The sequence below is a fragment of the Sus scrofa genome, chromosome 15 (assembly GCF_054392235.1).
Source record: "Sus scrofa isolate SSC_HxYL_T2T_F1_AM1 chromosome 15, Sscrofa_HxYL_maternal_Yorkshire_Landrace_v2.0, whole genome shotgun sequence".
In the NCBI taxonomy this organism is placed as follows: domain Eukaryota; kingdom Metazoa; phylum Chordata; class Mammalia; order Artiodactyla; family Suidae; genus Sus; species Sus scrofa.
The window spans coordinates 64,415,167-64,429,316 of NC_139397.1; the positions used below are offsets into that span (position 1 = coordinate 64,415,167).

The 14,150-nt window shown below is 41.2% G+C and overlaps 1 protein-coding gene across 16 annotated transcripts in view; it reads right to left on the reverse strand.

Moving 5' to 3' along the window:
- UNC5D (unc-5 netrin receptor D) overlaps positions 1 to 14,150 on the reverse strand; it is a 613,063-nt gene that overhangs the window by 59,776 nt on the left and 539,137 nt on the right. For all 16 annotated transcript variants that reach the window (XM_021076125.2, XM_021076135.2, XM_021076133.2 and 13 more), the window contains one exon: positions 11,825 to 11,909. In XM_021076125.2, coding sequence (XP_020931784.1) covers positions 11,825 to 11,909 — 85 coding nt within the window. The remainder of the gene's footprint in view (positions 1 to 11,824; positions 11,910 to 14,150) is intronic.

A 14,150-nucleotide genomic window follows, 5' to 3' on the forward strand; every position in this document is an offset into this window, starting at 1 on the left:
AGGATGGGTAAGGAGCATGGTATGGGGCAAATTCTCCTTAACAAAAAGAGCAGATCACAAAATGACAATGTGAGAATCCCCTCCCCCACCCCTTTTTTCCCTTTTCCCTCTTTCTTTCACTGTTTTTCTCTTCCCCTCCTCTTTTGACTTTTGGGGGTGGTGGTGGTGCTGGTAATGGCATTGTAGTCTAACCTAAATGACTTTGGGAAGAAACCATCATGATTTGACTGCAGAAAAGAGCACAATCTTCAGCTTAAGGTACATTAACCCTTCTAGGCCATTAAGGTACCATTTGATAAATTGTCCCTTTTATTACACTGCATGACACTGGTAGCCTGAAAGAATTAATGTGTTTCCCAGATGGCAGCCATTTACTCCCCTCTCACTGGCACTAGCACCTTTGCTGGTTTCTTCAGAGCACCTCACCCCCTCTGCGGTTGCCTCTGTCTATTAGAGAGTTTATTAATGCCCAGTCTCCTCAATGGGAGAGCTACACACTACCCATCTGATTCGTCTGATAAAAATTTCTAAAACACAAAGCAACAAATTCAGGTCCATGACTGACCACTGAACAGAAGGAGTTCAGGGATAATTGGTTCATTTATATCCATTACTCTTTAGGAAGGAAAGCCTGGCAAAGTGGACAGGGCCAAAGCTTGTTCAAGGTGGCATAAGTTTTGGCCCCAGCTTGACTGGCCATTGATCTCCTAAACACCAGCCCACCCAGAGTGCATGGTTTGGATCCACAGGATACCCCTCTCAGGTGTCAATCATAGGCCAGGAAGTTAAGAAAGGAAGAGGTGGATGCAAAGGAATTGATGCAGAGTGTTCTTTGTATCTTCACAAAGCTCTTAATTTTACAGTGAACAGTTAGTATATTTGCTTTCACCAAATTAAACACGCCTTTGAGTCTAGGGATGTGTTAGCAATTAGGAGTGAAGACTTCAGTATCATTGAGAGAGTTCAAGCAAATTCTGTAGACTCTGTATCTTTGTAATAATAATAATAATAAAAAGGATGGACAAAATAAAATATCCAAATGTAGCATGTAGTTTGTAGAAGACTTCTCATATATATAGTCACTTTATCCTCCTCACCTAAATCCTGGAGTAAAGTTAATATACAGAATTTATAGATGATACAATTGAGGGTTAGGGAAAGAAAATGACTACCTCAAAGCTGCCCAGGCTGGAAGTGGCAAAGGGGATTGGAACTCAGCCTTTTGGCTCCCTGTGTTATCCTCCCTCTACTACATCAGCTCAAGTCTGATAATTCTTTATTTCTCATATAATGGCAATGACTAAATCTGTACTGCTTTCCTGACAAGTTATGTGTGTCCTCTATTTACTTTAGGATTGGCAGATCCTTACCTAGCTAGGAAAGCAAAACAACAAACAAAACAGAAAAACAACAACAACAAAAACAAAAGGAAGCAGAGGCTTGCACCATGCATAAAGCATGCAAACACAGTCTATGCCCAGTATCCTAACATTTTGCTGTACATAGCATTTCTGTCATACACTCAGGCCAAAAGCATCACATGGGATTTCGATTCAGCAGTTGTCTTTTTTCTTGAATATACATATTATTTTTGTCTTTTATTTCTTCCTTCTTTAATCAATTTTTCTTCCCACCTCTTTTCTTGTAAGTCAAAGAGCTGTGTTAATTCCCTGGAAAGAAATCCAGAATTGCTCCCAGAGCAACTATTACCACAAACTCTCAGGTGACCTTCAGCTGGCAAATCTCTCTACTAATTAATCATCAGTTCCCGAGCCATAATTCTTGGAATTATCTTCAAGTCCTTCATTTCTTTCACCCCATATTAAGACACACACACTATCCCAGTTCTTGCCGAGTTCCTTCCCATCTCTCTTTCAAAACTCCCCACTGACAGCATTGTGGAGATTATAGAAAGGATTTAAAATGTTCACAACTAGAGACAAGGATACTCAGAAGTAGAGTGACTGTAATTTACTGTCCAAATTGAGATACCTTTGAGTGTGAAAAGAGGACTATTAATAGCTGCATGAGGCAAAATAAGGCATCTTTTCATTATGCTCAGAAGAGTGTTGGTACAGGAGTTCCTGTTGTGGCTCAGTGGTGGTGAACCTGACTAGTATCCATGAGGATGTGGGTTCGATCCCTGGCCTCAGTGGGTTAAAAGATCCAGTGTTGCCATGAGCTGAGGTGTAGGTTACAGATGTGGCTTGGACCCTGAGTTGCTGTCGCTGTGGCATAGGCCAGCAGCAGCTCCGATTCGACCCCTAGCCTAGGAACGTCCATCTGCCGAGGGTGTGGCCCTAAAAAAGCCAAAAAAGAAAAAAAAAAAAAAGGACGTTAGTATAACGAAGACTTGAAGATGGGCAGTGGGAGTGGAGATGAAGCAGAAGATACTATGTCTCAAGTGTAAATATGATCAGAACTCCCAAGTGTTAAGCCTCATCCATCCCTACCCACCAGGTATATTTCGATTTCCCCTAGGCAGCAAACAATACTCTACATGGTCAAGTCCTTACTTATTTTTTCCAGTCTCATTCCTTACCATTCTTTCCTATTTTGTTCCAATTTGCTTAGTTCCAAAAACACATGCTATTTATACCTAGCTGCCCCTGCACATTCTTGCCTTTTACTCTTTCAGTTTTTAAGTCAGTTGTCACTTCCTCTAGGAAACCTTCCCTCAGCCTTTCAGCCCTTCACTTCTGGTTAACATGTGTGTCTTTGTTACCACAGGCATTACACTGCGATACCATCACGTTCTAGTTTTCCTAAGTAGTCACGCAACTTATTGTAGCTGGAACTGTCCATGGTAGCAGCGTCCCTTGAAGACATTTCTTTAACTTTTCAGTAACATCTAAAATAGTTTGGGAGTTCTCTTATGGCGCAGTGGGTTAAGAACCTGGTGTTGTCACTTCTGTGGCTCTGGTTATAACTGTGGCGGGGATTCGACTCCTGGCTCAGGAACCTCTGTGTGCTGTGGGCACAGCCAAAAAGAATAGTTTGTTTTTTTGACCGATTTGGTTCATTTAAAAACTTGATTCTTAAAATCTGATTCAAACCCCCCACCCTACCCCAGTGCCCAAGTGTACTGACGCATCTGTGCACACACTCTCATGCATATTTGCATGAACACACGCAAAGTTCAAGATGTTGGGTCTGGAGGAGACAACCTGTTCCTTCTGCATTCTCTCTTCCCTGAGCCTACCCCTGTGGCATCATGGCAGAAAGAGAGAAGGAAAACATACACCATCTCCTACTTAACGAGCAGTGGCATATTTTTTCTTGCATGGCTCAAAAGTTTTAAGATAATCTCTAGTGAATTCAATGTAAAATAAGTGATGACTCCAAAAGACCTCACTGACAGAGGGTGCAGGTGACTGGATTGCCAACAGTTGCCCCTAAGCATCTGCTGTTCCTTGTGTGTTTTGGTACACCTGCCAACTGGCCCCCCAGATGGCAGCATCTTGACCTGCTCTGTAAGCTTCTTCACCTCATACAGAAGAGGCCCCTGGCCAGCCTGTTTGTGACCTCGCTTACTTTCTCTGGCTCCCACCTCCTGGCCTGGGTTCATTCTCTCTACTTCCTAAGAATATGAGCATCTGGCATTTGCACTGTGGTGCAGGGGGTTAAGAATCCAACTGCAGCGGCTCTGGGTTGCCATGGGGGTGCAAGTTTGATCCCTGGTCTGGTACAGGTGCAGCTCTGATTCAGTTCTTGGCTCAGAAACTTCCAAATGCTGTGGATGTGATCATTAAAAAAAAAAAAAGACTATGGAGATCTGGAAATTATGGAAGAGCTCCTTGTCCCCTCTTTACGTGGCTTTTGCAGCATGCTCTCTCTTCTCAATTATTTTTTTGTTTTATTTTTCCCTGTTCCCTACTAAGCATTGAGCAAGTCGACAAACTGATAATGAGAAAATCAGGTATCAACACCCACTCCTGGCAGATGACCTGAAGTTTATGAGTAATTCTCTTGGGGTTACTGGCTTTGGCTTTGGCAAGGGCGGGGACAACTGTTTTTGGTACCCATACTCCTCCAAAATGTGACTTCTCTTTTTCTCTCTTCAAGTCCCATTCCTTATCAGTGGGGAGCGATAATGTCATGGGGAGGGAGTGGTGGTGTCCCTTCTGATGACATGATGCTTCCTAGCAGTTCTACAGAGAGGTGGGAAAACTGGCCTTGACATTATAGCTGGGAAAATCTTTGAAATTAGACTGTTGGGGTACTTAGGTCTCTTGTCTCAAAAAATCAATTCTGAGCTTTGTCAACCTCAGGAATATAGAAAAAGGTCCCCTGTGTCCCCACACAACCTCTGTTCCCCAAGTAACACCTCCACCAGGTACTAACTTCCTTGCCAATAAGTGGTCCTGTTTTTCTTGGTCCATAGTACTGACTGTACATTTGACACCTAGTGAGCTGAACTGAGTTCATAATACTAACTGTGAAAAATATTCCAAAGGATTTCACAACTCCTGCAGTAAGAAGGCACAGTGTTTTGGTTTGGTTTGGGTTTTTTTGCCTGAGCTTCTATAGGATGGCTGGAGATGAAACCTAGTGGGTAACTTCCTCCAAGGTAGAAAAGGCAGACAGAGATGCAGATCAACCCAGAGGTTTTGGCCAGGTTCTCTCCCTACAGCCATGTCCTGACCAGTCACCTGGTGTTAGGGTACAGCCAAAGGCATTGTGCAGGTGCTCTTGTTTTGAGCTCAAGAGACAAGGTTTTGTCAGGGACAGCTACACTAATTGCAGTAGCCTGATGGCAGGCATTTCTTAGTGTCTGTGAAATCAGAGTCCTTGGAGGCCCCAGAATAAGTGCATGCACTTTCATATTTTACCGGTTTTAGGATGGCTTCACAAGTCTGCTTTGAGATAAAGAATAGTTTATTAGAAGCAGATTTATTTCATTCAAACTCCATTTTTACAAGCACAATGGCCATACATACATGTTTTCTTTTTAGTCTTCTAGAAATGAGGTCCTCCCAAACAGCCTAAGGACATTTTTGAGTGCTTGTATCCTCTACTAGGCATGATATGTGAGCAAATGTGGGTTGATGATTTTGCCTTTGTGTATGTTGTCCTTGCAGCCATGGAGGAAAAGCCACGGGAAGCCATTCCAAAGGAGCTCCACTGCAATCACTGCAATGCTGATTGTGAGCCTGTCACTTGAAGAGAAATTCTGTTTACTCCTTCCATTTCCCAGAGCTGCTTTTTCTGTCTTCCTAGTCTTGTAGTTGGTCTTATTTCATGCTTTGCTATTAAAGCCATTGTGTTATCAAGGTATCCCCCCCACCCAAAAATGTTTCATAATGCTGCCATGTCTACCTTCCCAACCCTCACCCTAAGATGTAGCCCCTGGAAAGACCATACAATTTGATAGGAAAACACACACACACACACACGAAATAGTGGTTGAACTATCCCATCTGGGTTGAGTCCAAATTCCAAATATGTGTCCTTTTTGCACATTCTTCAATAAGATTACATTTCTAGCTCTAGTCTAAGCATTTGGTCAGGAATATCTCCACAGTAGTTTAATTGGGAAAAGAAATGAATGGTTTGCCTTTGGTTTCAGTTTATTCCTTCTCAGAAGAATGCTACATGTAATAACGTTCTGGTCCATTTCTCCATGCACCATCCATGGAAGGGGGTAGGGTGCAAAAAGAACTGGGAGATGGGTAGTGGGACGGTTCTGAGACAGCTGTGTCATTTTTTTTAAGTGTCTATTTTTAAATGATTTTTATTTTTTCCATAATTGGTTTACAGTGCTCTGTTAACTGTACAGCAAAGTGACCCAGTCCCACATACATACATTCTTTTTCTCACATCATGCTCCATCCTAAGTGACTAGATATAGTTCCCAGTGCTATTCAGCAGGATCTTACTGCTTATCCACTCCAAATGTAATGGTTTATATCATTTTTATAGTGGTATTTATGTGTGGAGAACCCTGAAATGGGATAATCACCTTTTTAAATCATCTTGTTTAAACACCTTAATTTAAAAAAAGTTACCAAAACCTGTTTAGAAAAGAAAAATACATATGCACACCCCAAAAAAACTCCTAAAAATGTTAGAAAAAAAAGACCCAAATTCTTTGAAATTAAAGTCTAGGAAAAGAGACACACTTTTCAAGAGTGACTACTGCTGGTTTCCTTATCTTCCAAAGAGCTCTGCGATAAAGGTGGCCATTTTGGCACTGAGCCCGCTGCTTAAATACCCTTGAGCCAAGAGAAACCCAAAGGCCTCTTACCAGAAACCACTTCTAGTAGGCTCAAGTTCATGCCATTGCCTTTCTTGGGGCTACTCAAGCTTCCTTCTCCTGTGACATCATAAAGCATTCTCTATGTTGTGAATGGAGCAGTGCACAAAACCTAATTCCTCTTGTCTGTGGCAGGGCTTGGGGTTGAGTTGGAAGGAAACTGCTGAAGACAAAGAATGACTTAAAAGCAGAGAAAAAAACACCTGGATTTGATACAGGCACCCCAATGTCCCTAATAGCACTATTTACAATAGCCAAGACATGGAAGCACCCTAGGTGTCCATCAACAAATGAATGGATAAAGAAGAGGTGGTACATACATACAATGGAATATGACTCAGCCATAAAAAAGAATGAAACAATGCCACTTGCAGCAACATGGATAGACCTAGAGATTATCATAGTGAAGTAAGTCAGACAAATATTTACAGATGGAATCTAAAGAATAATACAAATGGATTTACTTACAAAACAGAAACAGACTCATAGAAGACCAACTTATGGTTACCAAAGGGGGAAGATAGCTGTATATTAGGAGTAAGGGATTAACAGATACATACCACTATAGAGAAACAACAAGGACTTACTTACAGCACAATAAACTATATTCAATATCTTGTAATAACTCGTAATGGAAAGGGATCTGAAAAAATGTATAATTGAATCACTTTGAGGGACACATGAAACACAATACTGTAAATCAACTGTACTTCAATTTTTAAAAAAATGCCTGGATCTGCCCACTCTTAAAGACTTCTCTTCCACCCCCCAGTACCTCCCACTCCACCTTCCACTATACAGATACTAGAAAATGTATCCTGGAGCTGGAAATCACTGGGTTATAGCCGTTATACTGCTCTCTGTCTGGCTAATTTATACTGATCGTTTAGACTCAGCTTAAGTGACATCTCCTAGAAGTCCCCGTCCCCCATAAACCTATCTTTAGAACAGATTACAGTTCTGCCTTTACTTTTCCATTTCTTTCCGTGAAGTCTTCTATTACAGTGTAATCCCACATTGGATTACCAAATTATCATTGTTGTCTTTCCAAATCTGGTCTCTCTCTGTTTCAGAGTGTATTTCCATTACTAGGCATAAGCTCTGCCTCACATCAGACTTGTACATAGTATGCCAAATTATGCCTTAAAGTGGAGAAAGTAACAGTCTAAAAATACATTATTCATCAGAAACTTGCTTTGGTACCCAGTCTTGCAAATCTACTAACTTTTCTTGATCTTAATTGTCAGGTCTACGAAATTAGGATAATTATCTTCTCATGTTTGCCATACAGCACTGATGTGAAGATTAAAGGATTTATTGTAGGTAGAATACTTAAATGTATCAATTAGGTTTTCTTGCTCATCTTTGGATGGTGAAGTATCACCTTTGGCATGGTCACACATCACCTTTGGGATGGTCATGTATTACCGAACACCATGCAATCCCACAATATTCCTATGATGTAGGTGCCTACTTTGATTTTTCGGATGAAGACAAAGAGTCAAAGAGTTTTAATAACTTGCCTAAGATCACCTGGATCACAGCAGCATGACTAAAATCTGAACCCATATTCTTGGCCACTGAAATCAAACGTCTCCTAATGTCATGTTTGCTAAGATTCAGCATGGAGCTGAGACCCATTTCCACCCTTTCTTCTCTCAACTATAATGATGTCACGATAGCAATTTACCCCAATACATCTAGGAAATGTTCAACTTCGTCCTGCCTTCTTGCTCTGCCTAATTCTCAGTGCCCTTAACAGAGCAATTCCAAGGCTTTTACAGGGGCCTAGTGTTGGAATGCAACATAAGAAAGCTGTTTCCTGAAAGTAACTGACATCCAGGAGAGGTACGATCCTTTTGTCCATGAGCACCAGAACTGAAGTCAGATCACAGCTCAGCCAGTAAGTAACATGCCCTTGCAGAGCAGCCTCGCTTCCTGGAACCTTCATTATTTTAGATTTTCTTCCCCATCTCTAATGGTACCAAATCCTTTTGAACATTGCTGTAGAAATTAAATGAGTTCAATGCATGTAATAGCACTATGCAAGTTATACTAAAACAGAAGTAAGTAATTACTTTTCTAAGGATGCAAAATCCTTTTCTAGGGAAAGATTTTTTTTCTTTTGCTTTTTAGGGCCACACTTGTGGCACATGGAGTTTCCAGGCTGGGGGTCTAATCAGAGTACAGATGTCAGCTACACCACAGCAATGCCAGATCCGAGCTGCCTCTGCAATCTACACCACAGCTTATGGCAATACCGGATCCCTAACCCATCGAGCGAGGCCAGGGATCGAACCTGCATCCTCAAGGATGCTAGTGGGGTTCATAACCCACTGAGCCAGAATGGGAATTCCACTAGCGAACCATTTAATATGTGTATATCTAGGTACAAAAAGTCAACAGTGGTAATTTCCTCAGCACTATACCCAAAGACCCAGATTGCTGGGGGAAGTTAGAAAAGATTCATTAGAAGCGTTGTTCAAGTCCAAGAGTGTGGACAGAGCAGGGACACTGAGGAAGGAAAGTGTCCTCTGAGAAGCTCCCTGGGTGCAAGTAGGAAGTCCCAAGAGATAGAGGGCACATTCAATTTAGACAAGAACAACCTTACTGCCATTGTGGTGCAGCGGAAACAAATCCAACTAGGAACCAGAGGTTGCGGGTTCGATCCCTGGCCTTGCTCAGTGGGATAAGGATCTGGAGTTGCCTTGAGCTGTGGTGTAGGCTGGTAGCTGTAGTTCCAATTGGACCCCTAGCCTTGGAACTCCCATATGCCACAGGGGCAGCCCTGAAAAGCCAAAAGACAAAAAACAAACAAACAAAACCCTTACCTAAACAGTAAGAAGATCCACCGAGACTATCTGAGGGGGTTGGTTTGAGTCTATGGTTCAGCCCACACAGCCCTATCCCTGGGAATCTGGTACAGAATCTGGATCAGTGATGTCTGTTACAGTTTCACTAAATCATTGCCTTGCCACCCCAGGGATGTCACTCAGAAAGGAGCAACAGAAATGTATCATCAACAGGACAATGGGACAGACTAAACACAGCATAACAATGTTACTTGGAGGATCCCCCTGTAATTCTGTGTATGTGGAGATAACACAGAGTCAGGAAACCCAATTCTCACTCGGAACTAAAAAAGAGAACCGTGAAAGGAACAGAGCAGTGCTTTTCTAGCTCTACAAACTCAGAGGAAATATGTCTCATTCTGAGCACAAGTTCAGAATGACAGACACTGTTAAGATGAAAATAGGTTTTCAAATGACCTTTCAAAGAAAAGGGGATGCTAAATAGTTAAATCGTCTCTCTTGATTAATCACAGGATTAAAAACTGAAGAACTTAGATCTGAGTAGCCACCTGGCAGGGATGGAAAATAATTTTCCTGAGTTTCAAAAAAGTAACTGGGAGTTCCCATTGTGGTTCACCAGTAATGAACCTGACTAGTATCCATGAGGACGCAGGTTCAATCCTTGGCCTTGCTCAGTGGGGTAAAGGATCTGGTGTTGCCATGAGCTGTGGTGTTAGTCGCAGATCTGGCTTGGATCCCACGTTGCTGTGGCTGTAGTGTAGGCCAGCAGCTATACTCTGATTCAACCCCATAGCCTTGGAACTTCCATATGCTGCAGGTATGACCCTACAAAGCAAAAAAAAAAAAAAAAAAAAAAAAAAAAAAAAAAAAAAAAAAAGGTAACCGAAAGGCTATTTTTAGTGGCTTGGGCTCCTCAATAGGGAGTGAAAATAGCCACACAAATTAGGTGGGATGTAGCCTAGTGGCCAGTCATTTCCTTGAGCAGTAGGTACACCTGGGAAGGTTTCAACAACCTGAGAAGAAATGTGTGCTCTCTACAATTGTATTTAATCCTCAGTTAAATAGAGAGGAATGCATACACTTCATTGATCACAAGTCTTGGATGAAATGTTCTTGCTTCCATCCACCTTCCTAGATGGCAACAATTGAACTTGCATCTTAAACATATATTGATAAGCCAAACTGACTAACATGGAGCTTACAAGGCTCCATGGGGTGATCACATGAGGCCAAATCTATCTTGCAAATTCTTTGGGCTCCAATGAGTTTTTATGTATTTCTCTCTCTCTCTCTCTTTTTTTAAACAACTGCAGGATGTCCCAAGTGATATTTGCTACATTTGGGGGAGCCATTTTATTTAAGCCCTTGTATGTTTGATGCATTTGGACACTTCCTAGCTCTGACTTCCTAAGAAGTTGTTTCTGGTAAGAGAAGAGGATTGAGGTGAGCTATGCATTAGATGCCTTTGAAAATGTGAACCAGCCCTAGGTTGGTTCTTAGGTAATGAGGTGGAAGACACTGGGAGGGGCTTGGAGAGGAAAGAGCAGACCTCAGCCTTAGTGGACTGATTACCATAAAGGGAACAAGGTGCAGAGGTCCTGTTTCCAAGAGGCAGTTTTAAATAGGTACAATTTCTTAAATAAATCAATCAGATAGAGAAAAAAATGAGGCGACTCTCATCCAGAGAACTCCATTTTTAGTTCTGCTTAATTGAGATTTGGAATAAATCCTCTGTGTGCCTTGGTTTTCCTTATTTGTCAAGTGAAGATATTTACACAATAGCATGTTTTCAGGTGCACAACTCAAGGACTCTGGGTCTCCAGGACTGAGGGAATAACACAAGAATCCGAAATATAGCACAGCTTACAAGCAAATCCTCTAAGAGTGCCAACTAGCAGAGCATTTTCTGCCATTTTTCTCAAGCCCTGTAGAGCATAAAGTTAAAACCATTGGGTACCAACAAATCCTCTTATGGAGATAGCTATCAAAGTCTGTTCAAACCATCTGTTTCTCTGACTGTTTTTCCTTCATGCGTTTTTTTGCTAACACCAACAAAATCTATTCTAAAATAACCAAGATTTTATGACTGCAAATGCCAGAGGTATAGATGCAGTTGATGAGAGAAATTGCTTTCTAAAGAGGAGTTCAGTTTATCTTGTGTGGGGGAAGGCAACATTTCTACAAATATTATAGTTGCACTAGAAAAATAACCAACTGCTTTCATTAAAAGAGTATGCAACAAGATTTGTATTTGTTCACGTAATTGAATTTAATGCTGCTGAAATTTGTCAGACCTGAAAGTTATTGAAACATAGACAACTTTTTTCTTTGAGGAAAACTGCCTATGAAATTGTCTCTTGGCTTTAGGGCAGATCTTCTGTTAAAAGGTCACAGATCTATTATTCTCTGCCTTTTGAGTGTGTGGCACCTGAGAAGGCCTCCAGGGATATATTTTTCTTTTGAGAGGAAGGCTCTGTGAGGCAGTTGGTGTTTGTGGAGAGACCCTGATTATGCCCTGTCTACTGATTTACTGGTGTCTGTGTGTGTTGTCTAGATGTCAGTGACTTGGGTTGGCTGCCTGCCAAGGTACAGCCAACAGTTTTGCAATTGGGTTTTCTCTCTATACAGTCAAGTAGCTCATTCTCTCACTCTTAATGTCTTATTAGAGCATTGTCTTAATAAGTTCAGATTTTCTGCACGAGTTCCATTTCATATGTAAGATATCATTAATGTGTCATCCTTCTCTGTCTCTTACCTGGGTTCACCTTGGTTGATGGACATGTAAATCTCCCAAGAATTCTCCTCTGGGATGGCGCCATGTGGAATGAGTAAACTCACCCCTGAAACAGACAAAGCCAAGAGATTATTTAAAGAGTCTACAATTATGTTGAAGCACCTCACTGATGCCCTCAAGGAGAGACCTCCTCACAGCAATTTATGATATCACAATCCTGACAAAGTTTATAAAGTCCAAAAAGACAAGAAAACACCCTTTCTTAAAGTGACATAAAGAATGGCATGTTATTTAATTGTGTATTCAGATTTTCATTTAAAATTTTCATAATGTAAACTGGTCAGCCACTATATGGAGGTTCCTCAACAAAGTAAAAATAGAGCTGCCATATAATCCAGTAATCCCACTCCTGGACATATATCCAGACAAAACTGTGATTCAAAAAGATACATGCACCCCTATGTTCATGGTAGCACTCTTCACAATAGCCAAGACATGGAAACAACCTAAACGTCCATCAACAGATGGTGCAACAATGGAATACTACTCGGCCATAAAAAAGAAATAATGCCACGTGCAGCAACATGGTTGGACCTAGAGATTATCATATTAAGTAAAGGAAGTCAAAAAGACTCAACTACCATATAATACCACTTATCCATGGAATCTAAAATATGACACAAATGAACTTAGTGAACAGACTTAGTGGTTGCCAAGGGGAAGGGGTGGGGGAGACACGGATTGGGAGTTTGGGATTAGCAGACACAAACCATTATCTACAGAATGGACAGACAACAAGGTCCTACTGTATAGCATAGAAACTACATTCAGTATCCTGTGGTTCACCATAATGGAAAAGAATGTGAAAAAGAATATATAACTGAATCACTTTGCTATATAGCAGAAATAAACACAACACTATAAATCAACTACAATAAAATAAAAAGTCTTTCTAGCATTTAAAAAATTCTCATATAAGATTGGATATCCTGAGACCAGACAGTATCAGACATATCTGAGAATGTAAGAGTTTACCTGCTCTCAAATTAAAAAATGTATTTATCTTGTTGCTTCCCACTCATTTCCTGAAAAGGTAGCTAAGATAATGGTTGAGCCATCTAACATTGTGCTAGAGTATGGTCTTCTAAATGGTGCATCTTGAAGTAAGTTTTAGGAGGTGATCAATGGAATAGTGTATTTTGTCAAGAAAACAGGAGAAGGAAAAACATGGTTAGGCTTAGGAAGTTAGAGGTTGTTGCACAGACACTATTTGCTAAGAGAAGCTAGAAAAGGTTGAGGTTAAAGGTGACTTAACCATATTCTTATCAACACCAAATTGAAAACAACAACAACAACAACTCAGTAGACTTAGTGCAGTAAAATCATATAAACCAAGGGAGGGGAGCCACAGGAGCGTACATCCCCTGCATGTGAAAATTCCCCTCTTTCTCCCTGAATACTGTGAAGTAAATATTTCACTTTGGCCAAGAGAAAGAGTCCAGAAAGGGCAGAGATTCTCTTTAATGTAGCTCCTTGTGTGTACAAAGAAAGGAAATAGAGACACAGTAAGAACTTTATTAAATAAAATCTCAGGGTGTCCACCTATTCTTTGAAGAATGCTTTGCTCACCTTTTCTCCTTTCATTAGAGCTAATGTAATCACACAAAGCTTTCAGGTTGCTGATGATCACTTAAATCTAGAGGTGGCAGGCTTTACCAATACCCGTCTATGAGCCTGTTAGCTGCTATAGAATCAAGGAATGCAAGACTCATTGCAAAACACATTATTATGTGATTCGCATTTATGAACATTATTCAGGAACACGCTAGTTATCATCAGTATCTTTCACCAGCACAAAGAATGAGGCCCATTGAAATCTTGCGTACAGCTTTTCAGCAAGGGTATCCATTTATAGTCTGGACCTTAGTGTCAATAGCAGGAGAACTATAATTGCCATACTTAGCAGCCTCTGATCAGGCCCGTCCTTTAATTGCCCATTCTCCCTTAAATACAGTTGCCAAACGCAGTGACCTCCACTACATCCTTCCCTCCTGTGGAACAGAAGTTGTCAGCCTGGATACACACCCTAGACATTTTGTATTCTTAGTTTAGCATCGCACTTTCTGTGGCCTTTTAGACTACCCAGTCCAGGAATGACAGCAGATATTCAGGCCCTATTCTTTGGATACAGAGGCACAGGAATGGATCATCAAGAAATAATGCCATCTAGGAGCTCCTGCTGAGGCACAGTGGGTCAAGAATCTGGATGCAGTGGCTTGGGTCGCTAGACAAGGGATCTGGCATCGATGTAACCCCTGACCTGGGAATTTCCATATCCTAAGGGTGA